The sequence below is a fragment of the Myotis nattereri genome (assembly GCF_964212035.1).
Source record: "Myotis nattereri genome assembly, chromosome: 3".
Lineage (NCBI taxonomy): Eukaryota > Metazoa > Chordata > Mammalia > Chiroptera > Vespertilionidae > Myotis > Myotis nattereri.
Genome location: NC_138077.1, coordinates 179,636,465 through 179,648,443, shown reverse-complemented (window position 1 = coordinate 179,648,443; position 11,979 = coordinate 179,636,465). Strand labels below are relative to the sequence as shown.

Below are 11,979 nucleotides of genomic sequence, written 5' to 3'. Positions count from 1 at the left end.
GCAGAAAATATATATGAGTGGTTTTCTTTTTTAGGCCTTATCAAATCTAATGTCACCTGATGTTAAAAATTGAAATTTGATAATGCAGAAAATGACCTTACGATTTGCAGTATCATTAAACAATGAAGCTAATGCTCCAGATTTTTGACAGTAGTATTGAAACTATGATTTTTAAGTACCATTTTCAAATGACAGGATCGTGAAAAAAATTGATATTTTGAATTGGGTAGAGTCAGAAAAAAAGCTTGCTTGTCCTTTTATCTATGGGACCATGTTTTTAAAATAAAAAATTAAGGTAGAGTCCTAGTGGTTAGAGCATTGGCCCTTGGATTGAAGGGTTGCAGGCTCGACTCTGGTCAAGGTTGGGATACATGCGAGAAGCAACCAATCAATGTGTCTCTCTCACTTCGATGTTTCTCTCACTCTGTCTCTCCCCCCTCCACTCACTCTAAAAATCAATGGAAAAAATATCCTTGGGTGAGGATTAACAACAACATAAAATTAAGATAGAGGATATTACAGCAAAGGAGAGACAAACCTAGATTTTTTTAAATGGATGTAAAATTAACAGTAAAATTCCTGAAGGGCCAAATACAAAAGGATATACCCTTGCCCTCTTAATAAGATAGGAATGTAGAAACTCCTTTACAAAAGCCTCCCGGTATCTAACCGGCCTCAGAAGGGCACAGTTTTCTATTCTCAGGCGGCGGTGAGGAAGGGGTTGTCAGCTGCAACCAGAGGCCTCAGCTCCTGCCCTTCTGCCCCAGAGCGTTTCAGAGAAAGGCAATTTCAAGGGCACGTTTTAGTCAGGGGTTAGCCACACCTCCTCCTTCAATATGTTTGATTCCATGATTATAAGCTTTCAACTTAGGTGTGAGTGGCCTGTTTTCTTTCTGGGAACCTAAAAAAGACAAAGGCCGCAGGTGTCACAAATGTCTATCAAACAAGAAAATGAAGCGATTTTGAGCAACTATGAAATTCACGCCAGCTTTTCCGACGTCCCAAGATTTGGGTCGCTTTACAGGTATAACTAAATTCATGGCAAAGTTAAGCAGTGATTCCAACTCGTGCTAAAATGCCCCGAGTCTACTTTACTTTAAAGCGTTCTAAGCATGCTTTACTTTGGGAAGTATGGACAGCAATGAACCCCTGCACCAACAAGACTCTTAGATGGGAACTACTAATGGGACGCGCCCTTGAGCAGCAATCACACTGCACTGAGCTCTTTTTTAAAAAAATATATTTTATTGATTTTTTACAGAGAAGAAGGGAGAGCGATAGAGAGTCAGAAACATCGATGAGAGAGAAACATCGATCAGCCGCCTCCTGCACCCCCGCCCCACTAGGGATGAGCCCGCAACCCAGATACATGCCCTTGAGCGGAATCGAACCGGGACCCCCCAGTCCGCAGGCCGAGGCTCTATCCACCGAGCCAAACCAGTTAGGGCTGCACCGAGCTCTTGAGAATATTCTAGAAGCGTCACGGGGAAGGGCCGCTTCTCTGCAGAGTAGAGAAATGAAGTGCAGAGGGGGCAGCTGCTTTGTGGGGAGGAACACGGCTGGCGTCGGAGAATGCTTTCCTGCTGGGACGGCTTTGCCGAGAGCTGCGCTCCTGGAGCTTTAAATCCGTGGACCACTGCACCTCACTGCGCCTGCTGACGTCACAGACGACCGTGTCTCGGGGTGACGAGAACAGAGACTTTGGAATATTAAATGCCTAAACCTTCAGATAACCCAGAGGACATACAAGCAATAGCATTTCATGTAAAATTTATTTGCCCCCCTGCATCGAACTAAGGCAGAGAAACTCCAAATCGGGCCCCCCTCCGAAGCTGGGAAAGTGCGAGGGTCTTGCGGCAGTTCCGGGGATGTGCCGGGAGCCGCTTTGCTACAAGTGTATCCAGTGTCCCCAGCACCGGGGGCTTCTGGGGCGCGGCTTCCCGCCTCACTCGCTCCGCAGCTCCCAGAGGCGCCGGTTGTGCTATGAAGGCAGACCCCGCCAAGCTGGCCACGATGCTGCGCACCCCCAACTGCTCGCGGTGCCGCAACCATGGCTACCTGGTGGCCGTCAAGGGCCATTCGGGCAAGTGCCGCTGGAAGCAGTGCAATTGCGAGAAGTGCTACCTCATCACCGAACGCCAGAAGATCATGGCCGCGCAGAAGATGCTCAAGAAGCAGGCCTCTGACGAGGACCGCGAGCTGGCCTCCAGGGCCGCGGCCATCGCCCCGGCCTCCAGCCTCCGCCCGCTGCCTCCGCTCGCCGCTTCGGGAGACTTGGAGCCGGGCCCCGAGGGCCGCGCGGCCGCCTACTTGCTGGAGAGACCCCCGCGCGGCCCGAGCCCGGGCCCGAGCGCCTTCCAGCCAGTCGTGGGCGGCCGCGGCCACATGGGCCCAAATGACCGGGCTGCCGTGGCCAGGCCCAGCTTCGTGAGGCCCCCGCTCCGGGCGGAGGCCGCTGGCCAGGGAGGTCCCGGGCCCCTGGAGCCGAGCAGGCCTCCGCAGCCCATGCCCAGGCCGCCGCCGCCGCCGTTCGCCTACGGTAAGATCCCCAGGTCCCATGTGACCTTCTTGTGCCATCGGTTCCGCTCAGGGCGGCAGCCTCCCTGCCCCCCATGTTTGTGCTCCCGGAGGGGGGGGATGGGGAAATGCTTTCTGAGTTAAATTTGCTTTCAGAAACCTTTCTCCACATACAGGTTTGGGTTGGGTGCCTTTTTGCAAAAAGGTAAAAGGGAGAGAAAAGAGTGGGTGGTGAAGATGGCTTTCAATATTTAGCTACAATTTTTGCCGTTCCATCTTGCAAGAAAAAAAAAATGGCCTCCAGGCCGCTTAGCTGGGGCGTCTTGTGGAGACAATGGCCCTACTGCGCTTGCGCAGCTCTTCCCGCTCTTTTCTTGGGTTGCAGGCACCTCCCCACAAAATGTCTCTGTGGGTGGGCCAGCGCCATGTTGACCGCGCCTGCGCACTTCCCCCCATTTCCAGGAGCGGGAGGCTTTTCCCAGAAGACCTCCCTTCCGCTGTGCCTTGCTCCAATCCGCCTGCGCGCCCTTTCCCGCTCTTTTCTTGGGCGGGAGGCTCCACTGGCAGGACTTCCTGCAGACGGATGGGCTTTCTAAACTATGACCGCGCCTGCGCACTTCCCCCCATTTCCAGGAGCGGGAGGCTTTTCCCATAAGACTTCCCTTCCGCTGTGCCTTGCTCCAATCCGCCTGCGCACCCTTACCCGCTCTTTTCTTGGGCGGGAGGCTCCACTGGCAGGACTTCCTGCAGACGGATGGGCTTTCTAAACTATGACTGCGCCTGCGCACGCGTCTGGTCTTTCTGAAGGCCCCGCCTTTCATAGGAGCCCTAGCCCAATGCGCCTGCGCACCTCATTTTGTGCCCTTTCCCTGGGCGTGGGTGGGGATGCAACAGCCTTTCTCCTCCACGGAGGAGGAGAAGATAGTTCATTGAGATATTGTCTGTTTTTTCTCCTGCCCACCATGTGCATAAGTTACAGTGTTCTTTATGTAACAATGTAAATTATGCTTTCGCTATTAAAGCACAACTTCAGGTCACATGTAGGTCTGAGGCTTTTAAAAAACGGCCATTTTAAAGTGCAGGTCCCTGTTGGTTTTCCCTGTGGTGTGCCAGTCTCCCGTCCATGTGCTAAGGAGATTGGCTTGGGTGCTCCCTGACGGCCATTTCTATCTTCTGGGTTGTTCTAGGAAAGTCTGGTCCCCAGGGAACTAGATGAGGAGGACAGACCTGGAACAGCAGTCCTATAGGAGACGGGTACCTTTCCACTGGCACATGCTTCCTCTCTCCACACACAGGGGCTGAGCACCTAACTGTGCCAGACATAGTGGCAAAAGGTGCAGGGCGTCAGATTCCTTCCCTAAGCATCTCGTCCTTGTGAGGGGAACAGTACTACTAAAGAATCACACATCAGTGGAGAGAGCTCTAACAGCTAACGGCTTAGCTGAGGTCTTAGGAGGAGGAGATGCTGAGGGCTGAGGACTAGGAGGCAAAGTGGGCTGAAGGGAGAGCCCTCCCAGGTTAGGGAACAGCATCTGCAAGGGCTTTGAGGGGGATGAGAGAGAAGAAGCTGCCAGGTAATCTCACTGGAGGAGCTGGAGTGGAGGCAGGGTCGGCTGCCTGGGGCTTCATGGCTGTGCTGAGGACTTTTTCTAAGAATGTGAGACATGGCTGAATGGTTTAAAAAGCAGGGAGGGTGAAAAGCATAATGGATGTGGGAGCTCTGTGTAAAAGGGCCTGAATGTTTGCCCCGTCTTTGGAGAGTAATGTGATGCTTGTTCCCTCGCTCTTTGTGTTTTTAATACTTCTCCCGTTGCTTGCTCTTTCAGGGCTCTCTCTGAGCATCAACTCAGATCCTATGGTGCGGTCTGAGTACCTGGAGAGAGAGCCTTCCAAGCTGTATCCCAGCTACTCCGGCATGTACTATCACCCGTTCCCGATGGGCTACCAGGATCCCTCCCCGGGCCTGGGCATCTCCCTGCAGCAGGGCTTCCGGCACGTGTCCTTCAGCCACTACCACGGAGGAGGCTCGGTGAGTCCCATCCTGACTCCTTTCTGGTTCCTCTGTATCCCATCTGCTCTGCTGCTCTTACATATGCTCAATCCCAGAAAGCCATTGGTGTGCCCACTCTGCCAGGCCCCTCGGCCTGTACCGTGAGCGCCTCTGTGAGTGCACACATGTAGGTGAGTCTCATCATGTGTAGACAGGTCAGCCTGCGCTGTGGCATTTGCTTGTCAGAGCTGTAGGCTAAACGGCTCTGGGAGCTCAGGCAAGAAGGATCGCAGACACGTAGGTAAACCTGGGAACACTAAGTGACGGCCAGCCTGGACGCGTGGAATGCTGGGGCCACAGGCTCTTTGTTTTGCTGGTACCAGGAGGGAAATGCCACTGTCCTGGTGCCATGCAGTTGAGGGCAGAGCGAGGAGCAGCTGTAGGGCCCCTGCCCAGGGTATGGCCCACTTGGGACTGCAGAGGGTTTTCAAGAGGAAGTGGCATTTAAGCTTAGTCATGAAAAATATGGCAACCTTTCCCCAAACACCTATCCCCTAAGGATCTATGTGTTGAAAGAAGGAATGAGATGTAATCCCTTTATGAGGTCAGTGGTGAGTTACTAACTGGTGTGCCCTGTAAGCGCCTAAAGCGGCAGTTGGACATCCCTTCACAATCCGGGACTGCTGGCTGCCAACCGCTTGCCTGCCTGAGTGCCCCTAACCACTCTCCTGCCATCCTGGTCATCCCCAACTGCCCTCCACTGCGGGCCCGGTCGCCCCCAACAGTCCTCCCTTGCCAGCCATCTTGGGACCACATGGGGGCGGCCATCTTGGGACCACATGGGCGTGGCCATCTTGGGACCACATGGGGGCGGCCATCTTGTGTGAGGATGTGATGGTCAATTTGCATATTACTGCTTTATTATATAGGACAGTGATGGCGAACCTATGACATGCGTGTCAGAGGTGACATGCAAACTCATTTTTTTGGTTGATTTTTCTTTGTTAAATGGCATTTAAATATATAAGATAAATATCAAAAATATAAATCTTTGTTTTACTATGGTTGCAAATATCAAAAAATTTCTATATGTGACACGGCACCAGAGTTAAGTTAGGGTTTTTCAAACTGCTGGCATGCCGAGCTCAAAAGGTTCGCCATCACTGATATAGGATCATTTTCCATTGATTCAAGGGGGAAAGGTCTGAAAACCACTGGTCTTGATATTTCTAGGGTGCCTGCCCCTCTATTTGGGCCTTCAGAGCACGGGGTATAATTCCATTGTAGGGAAGAGGAAGTTATGGGTTTGTCCAACGTCACAGAACGAGTGAGTGAGGCACTGGGATCAAAATTCACCGCAGATTAGCGGCAGAGCAGGATGCACACTGACTGCCCTGACTCTGCTTCCCTGAGCCTGTCTCTCAGACGGAGGTACACAAAACGCCCCACCGCCCTGCCCTGTGGGTGCTGGCCACTCCCTTGCAGCCCAGGGACAGCATGGCCCCTCCAGCCTCCACACAAAGAGAGGGGTTCTGGCCAAGTGGAGCACGCACCCACCGTCTGCTCGCACAGAAGCCTGGCGTCCGGAGCAGCGCTGACTGACGGGCCTGCCAGACGGCCATTGTCAGGGTGTGATCTCCGTCGGTTTATCAGGCCCCAGGCAGGAGCTGTGATCCAGGGAGAAATGGCCAAGTCGCTTGGAACTAAAGGGCTAATAATCCCCCTCCTACCCTTTCCTGTCTGGATAGCGGATCCAACATTTATTTGTAAAGCTGTTTCAAACCCAAGAGCCTATGAATTGCTTCGAACCGTGTCCTGCTCCCCCTGCCCAGGCTCCGAGATAACCCCCAAGACTCTTCCACCTTTTATTTCTGTCTCTGTCCCACCTGCTGCTGCTTTTGTTCTCCCACAAAAGATCCCAGGCCTGGAGCTGGACAGGCCTGGGTCCCCTCGTCCTTCTCTTACCAGCTCTGTGGCCTCGGAGGACCTCGCTCGGCTCCGTCTGTCAGCGGGGCCTCGGGAGAGGAGGGTGCGATGCGTGTGAAGGGCCTGCACGGGGTCTGGCACGTAGTAGGTACTTAAGAGTAGGCTTCCCTCTCTTCTTTGTGGTCAGATTAAGTTAGGACATGCTGGTTGGTCTAAGGCAGGGGTCCTCAAACTTTTTAAACAGGGGGCCAGTTCACTGTCCCTCAGACCGTTGGAGGGCCGGACTATAGTTTTAAAAAAAACTATGAACAAATTCCTATGCACACTGCACATATCTTATTTTGAAGTAAAAAAACAAAACGGGAACAAATACAATATTTGTATTTGCATGTGGCCCGCGTGGCCGTAGTTTGAGGACCCCTGGCCTAAGGCTTTTGCAGACGGCCTCGAGGCTTTAATGTGCTTACATGGGACTCACCATTGTGATGAGTCAATATGTGGAGTTTCTCAAACTCCCTTGACAACAAACACTTTAAAAGCAGTTTAGAATAATCTTGTAAGACTCTAAGTTCTCTGGAACACAGCTTGTGAAGCGCTGCTCTGATGTATCTAGATGGAAGTAAATAATAGGAACTACACCTGACATTCATGACTATTTTCATTACATTCATGTCTTAGTGCACTCTGAGCTGTGTAGTCATCCCCCCTCCAGATCCCTCCCTTCCAGCCTTGGGGTCCTGTATCGTGGGGTTGGCTTCCATCTTCGGAAGAAGCAACAGAAGCACAGAATGGTGGTGGCTGGAGCCCCTTTTTCTGAGGTCACCCAGCTTTTCTGACTCAGTCACAGCTGCACTCCACCCAAGAGAAGGCCCTAGCTCTGGAGTCTAAGTCATTGCCCGACAATGGACCACAGGTGGCTGGGATGCACTGGGACCCTGGCCGAGCGCTGAGCAGTGGGTCAGACTGACGGGATCCAGTTCTGCCTCAGCCGCTCAGCAGCTTAGAGAGGGCGCAGTCAGGGGCCCGAACGGCTGTCCCCCAGGCTGATCTGAGGTGTGCCTGCGTTCCTTCTTGCCTTCAGTAATTTCTTTGCTGAGCACCCCATTTCAAGTGCCTGTGTCCAGCCCATGGGAGCCCCCCAATTCGAGAGAACATCATGTTTGATCAGCCCATCTGGATAACCCTCTCCCCTGTTTGGCTTCTCTGCTTGGTGTGCCTTGCAGGTGCCGGAGCCAGTGGAAAACTTCCAGCCAAGCTATCCCCCACAGCCTCCGCCTCCGCCACCACCACCACCATCACCATCACCACTGCTGCCGCCACCCGTGTCACCACCGCCCCCGTTCCTCCCACCAGGCTTCCTCGCTGGGATCCATTTCCTTCCACCGCCGCCACCGCCACCGCCACCAGCATCTTTCTCGCTGACCGTCCTGTCTGATGCGGACCAGGAGACCGCGGGTAAGAGCACCAGTCTTCCGGTTTGTGGGGGAGCCAGGAAGACTTTCTGGAGGAAGGGGGCTAATCAAAATAGATGTGGAGAGAGGGGTGACTGAGAACAGAATTAAAATGTGCTGGGCCTGGGATATGCTTTTTCCTTACACCCCTCCCCTAAATTCTATAGGCAGGCATCAAGGAGGTGGGCCCCCAAGGAGGTGAGGAAACCAATAGAGCCCAGAGGGGTTCTTGTAGATATAAATGGCAGAGCCCAGATTTCAACAGAATTATGTGTCTGGCTCTACTAGTGCCTCTGGGCAAAGATGTGGAGGGAGGTGTGTATGTGGTGTGTTCAGACCAGAGGTGCCAGGCCTCTCTGGCTGGGGAAACAACAAATGCCGAGCCTGGAACAGCAGCAGGAGCCAGTTTGGGTCTGGTAGGGATGATTCCTCTCCTCAGGCCACTCTGGAGAGAACCTGACCAAGAGCTAGAGGCCCTATCCTTCTTAGCTCTGCCACCAGTGCACTGGGTGATCTTAGTCACTCACACACCCTTCTCTAGGACTCAGTCTTTTCATCTGTAAAATGGGCCCCTTCACAGGGTTACTGTGAAGGTCAACTGAAATTTTAGATGTGAAAATGCTTTGAGGAATTTGTTTTTTTAGGGCCCTTTGCAGAATGAATTTAACCATCTCTGGGTTGTGTTACTTATACATTCAAGGATTTTTTTTTCCTTTTAATCTTCCCCTGAGGTTAGTCTGGTGATGTCCTTCTCGTTTTACTGAAGAGGGAACTGAGGCCTGTTGCACACCTGCTGTGTGTGAGACGCCTACCTCTGTTAGCTGGAGAGATGGTCGAGTGTGGCTTGAAGTTTGCTGGCCCTGGTGCTGGCCTGGGCATAAGTCCTGGCTCCAGCACTTACCAGCTGTGTGGCGTTGGGCAAGCTAATCCACTCCTTGGTGCCTCAGTTTCCGTGTCTGTCGCAGTGGACTGGTAATGCTCCCCACCTCATGAGGTTATTCTGAGGATTAACCAGACCTGAAATGATGAAGCCAATAGTGGAAGTTAGTTCTCACTGTTCCCCCTGGTCCCATGCTGACCTGATGTTGCAAGGTAGGCATCGTTTCATTTACAGGAGGAGGAGAAACTGGTTCAGAGCTTCCGGTAGCTTGTTTCCTGCCACCCAGCCTGTGGCAGGCAGAACTTGAGCCTGTATCATATGAGGACTAGAATTCCAGCCTCCTGGCACCTAGCAAATCCAAGGCAAATTAATTCTCCTTAGGGCCTGGGAATGATGAGAAGCCTTGTAAAAAGCTTACACCTGAAAATAGATAATTTTTCCTATTCCTAAATGCATCCCCTCTTTTTTGTTATTTGCAGATGACCAGGTTGCAGGGATGCCTCGTGAGCCCAGCCAGCCATCGTCTCAGGAGCAGTCCGACTAGGCCCCGGGCCTCTGGCCAGCAAAATGGGGCATCGGGAGGGTGACAGCAGTGATTTTCTTGTCTGTGTTCAGTGATGTTAGGGAGGGTGGGCAGTGATAGACATAAAGTAGAGTTAATTCCCATTTCAAGATAGGAGGAAAGAGTGTGGTTTCTAAGTTTCAATCCTGAAATATGAGCTGGAACAGGAGAGTGGAGGATGAAGTTAACCAGGGGAGGACCAGGCCTCTGAGGAGTGGGGGCTGATGGGAACTCCCATTTAGGAATGAATTTAACCATCTCTGGGCTGTGCTACCTTTTATGCGACTCGCCCTCAGAAGCATTCTTTGATATCCTCAGGCCCCACTGCAGGACAGGAGGCACCATGTATTTCAGCCTTCTGCCTCTGCCTGGTCCCAGGGGCTGGCAGCACAAACATCAAGCTTCCAGCACATCCAGGGGCTGGTGCGAGCAGCCAGGCAGGGCACTGACAGCAGGTTCTGGAGTGTCCTTCTCTGCTGCCCTGTTTCCCACTGCCCCTCGCCCCTTCTCCAGGGGCCTTTACTAGCAAGCATCGTGACCCCTGGGCTACCCTCCCCTCCCCTCCATAAAGTTTAAGCCATTTATAGGCATCTTTCTGGTTTTAAAGAATGCATTAACGTTTTATTACTTGCTGTTTTTTAGGGATTGCCAGCTTTAAAAAGTAGGCTGTTTGTTCCCAGAATAGAATGGTGCTTCCAAAGTACCTGAGATGTCAGCACTTCTTCTCTGGGGCCAGTTGACTGTTGAAATAAAATGAGCAATGGAAATACTGTGGAAGGTGTCTTCTCTCTTTAAATCCACGTGGAAGGCAGTGTTGGGTAGAGCAGTCGGGGCCTGGGTTTGTGGCCTGTCGGCCTGCCCCTACCACGTGCTTGCTTAGGCCAGTCCTTCCCTTCGCCCTCTCCCCTTCCCTTCAGTGATCCAGTGACTTGGGCCAGACGACTTCAGTTGTTATTATTATTTTAAGAAATGGAAACCTCTTAAGGAAATCTGATGTAGACACATCAGATGTAAAGATGACTTTTCGTTTCCCTTCCCCAGCTCCTTTCATGGTCCCTGCAGTGGGACATGGTTTTAAAATACAGAACTTGGTCCCATTCTGCTGTCTTACGATCTTGGGGCTCTTCCCCTGGTTTCATTTGTTCCTTCATTTAAAAATCACCCGACATCTCTACTAGATTTAGAGCCTGGCAATCAGCAGCTCTGCCCGTGAGCGTGGAATCTAGTAGAAACAGATAGTGTCCAGTGGCATTGGGACTGGGACAGAGAGGAAGAGGAGCTGGGGATGGTCAGAGGAAGCCTGGAAAAGTCAGGGCTTCATCTGCCTTTTATTTAATCCTCACCCAAGGATATTTTTTCCATTGATTTTCAGAGAGAGTGGAAAGGTGGTGGGAGGGGAAGAGAAAGGGGGAGAGAGAAATATCAATGTGATAGAGACACATCGATGGGTTGCTTCCTGCACTTGGGGATCGAACCTGCAACCCAGGTACATGCCCTTGACTGGGAATTGAACCTTTGACCCTTTGCTGTACAGGCCAACCCTCTAAGTACTGAGCCATGCCGGCCAGGACCTCACCTTTTTAAAGAGCAAGAATGAATTAGGTGAAAAGAGGCACTCCCTATTAGGTGGGCAGAGAGGGGAAGGGATGTGGAGTGAAGGATTCCGGGGTGAGGAGCAGCATCTTGTTCTCTGTCCTGGGAAAGGCTGGCATTCAGGGGAGCAGGTGACCTGCTTTCTGTCTTGCCTGTGGGCATGGGTGCCCAACCATCCTCCTAGGACAAGCAGCAGGAGGACCACTGAGAAGTAATCTGTCCTCATTAGTGCGGTGGCTGGGGGTCCAGGACCGGGCCTGCTCTGTTGAAAGGCACTGGGGCAGGCACAGCCATGGGAGTTTTTCAGTGACTGCATTATAAACCAAGTAGTTTCAGCAGGGCAAAGCCAGGCATTGGCTTCCGTCTGAACCGGATGGTGCAGTGATTTTGCACTAGCCTGGCTTAGTGGCTGAAGCTGTCAGCCACCCAAATGCTGGTCCTGCCCCCAGGGCCATAATGCCACAGAAGCCCTGGGAGGGTAGGAGAAGACCTGACTTCTGGTTCCATTAAGCCCCACTCACCCTGCCCTCACTGGACCCCTGACCTGTCAGTTGGCCGGGTGGGGTTGATCAGCCCTTGGTTGTTTTTTTTTAATTGCACTTTGTTTTATTCTAGAGTCCATGTTTTGAAAGATTTTTTTTCAACCAAGCTGCATCAATAAAGCTGCTTTTCCGTTTCTGATCAAGTCTGACCAATCCAGACCAATGCAAGAAAACAGGGTGTTAGTTAGGTCCTGGGGTTTGAGATGGGACGCTGTGACCTGGTGAGAAAAATGTCCTGTGGCCTTAATGTAGGAGCCCATGTCCACGGGGCTCCCACTTCTCCAATAGGCCTGGGATCTGATGAACCTTGAGATGCTCTGCATCTTTCCTGGAGCCCTGAAGGTGCCTGCTGGGGTGAAAAGACACAACTGTGGGGCAGGGTTGAAGGCCTGGCTTCCTTCCCCCTGGTGGACAGAACCCCAAGTTCTGTCCTTTCCTGTGGGCTCTTACTATGATCACTTTTGGGGGGGGGTCAGTGGACCCCTGCACCCTATAGCCTTCCCAGTCAATCCAACCCA

At 52.2% G+C, this 11,979-nt stretch overlaps 1 protein-coding gene across 1 annotated transcript; it reads left to right on the top strand.

Annotated features, from left to right (window-relative positions):
- Positions 1–1,983: 1,983 nt before the first annotated feature.
- Positions 1,984–9,308, top strand: DMRTB1 (DMRT like family B with proline rich C-terminal 1; the record flags this gene model as incomplete). Its single annotated transcript, XM_081086068.1, has 4 exons — positions 1,984–2,539; positions 4,344–4,546; positions 7,657–7,888; positions 9,244–9,308. The coding sequence occupies 4 exons, from the start codon at positions 1,984–1,986 to the stop codon at positions 9,306–9,308; spliced, it is 1,056 nt and encodes a 351-aa protein (XP_080942194.1).
- Positions 9,309–11,979: the final 2,671 nt, after the last annotated feature.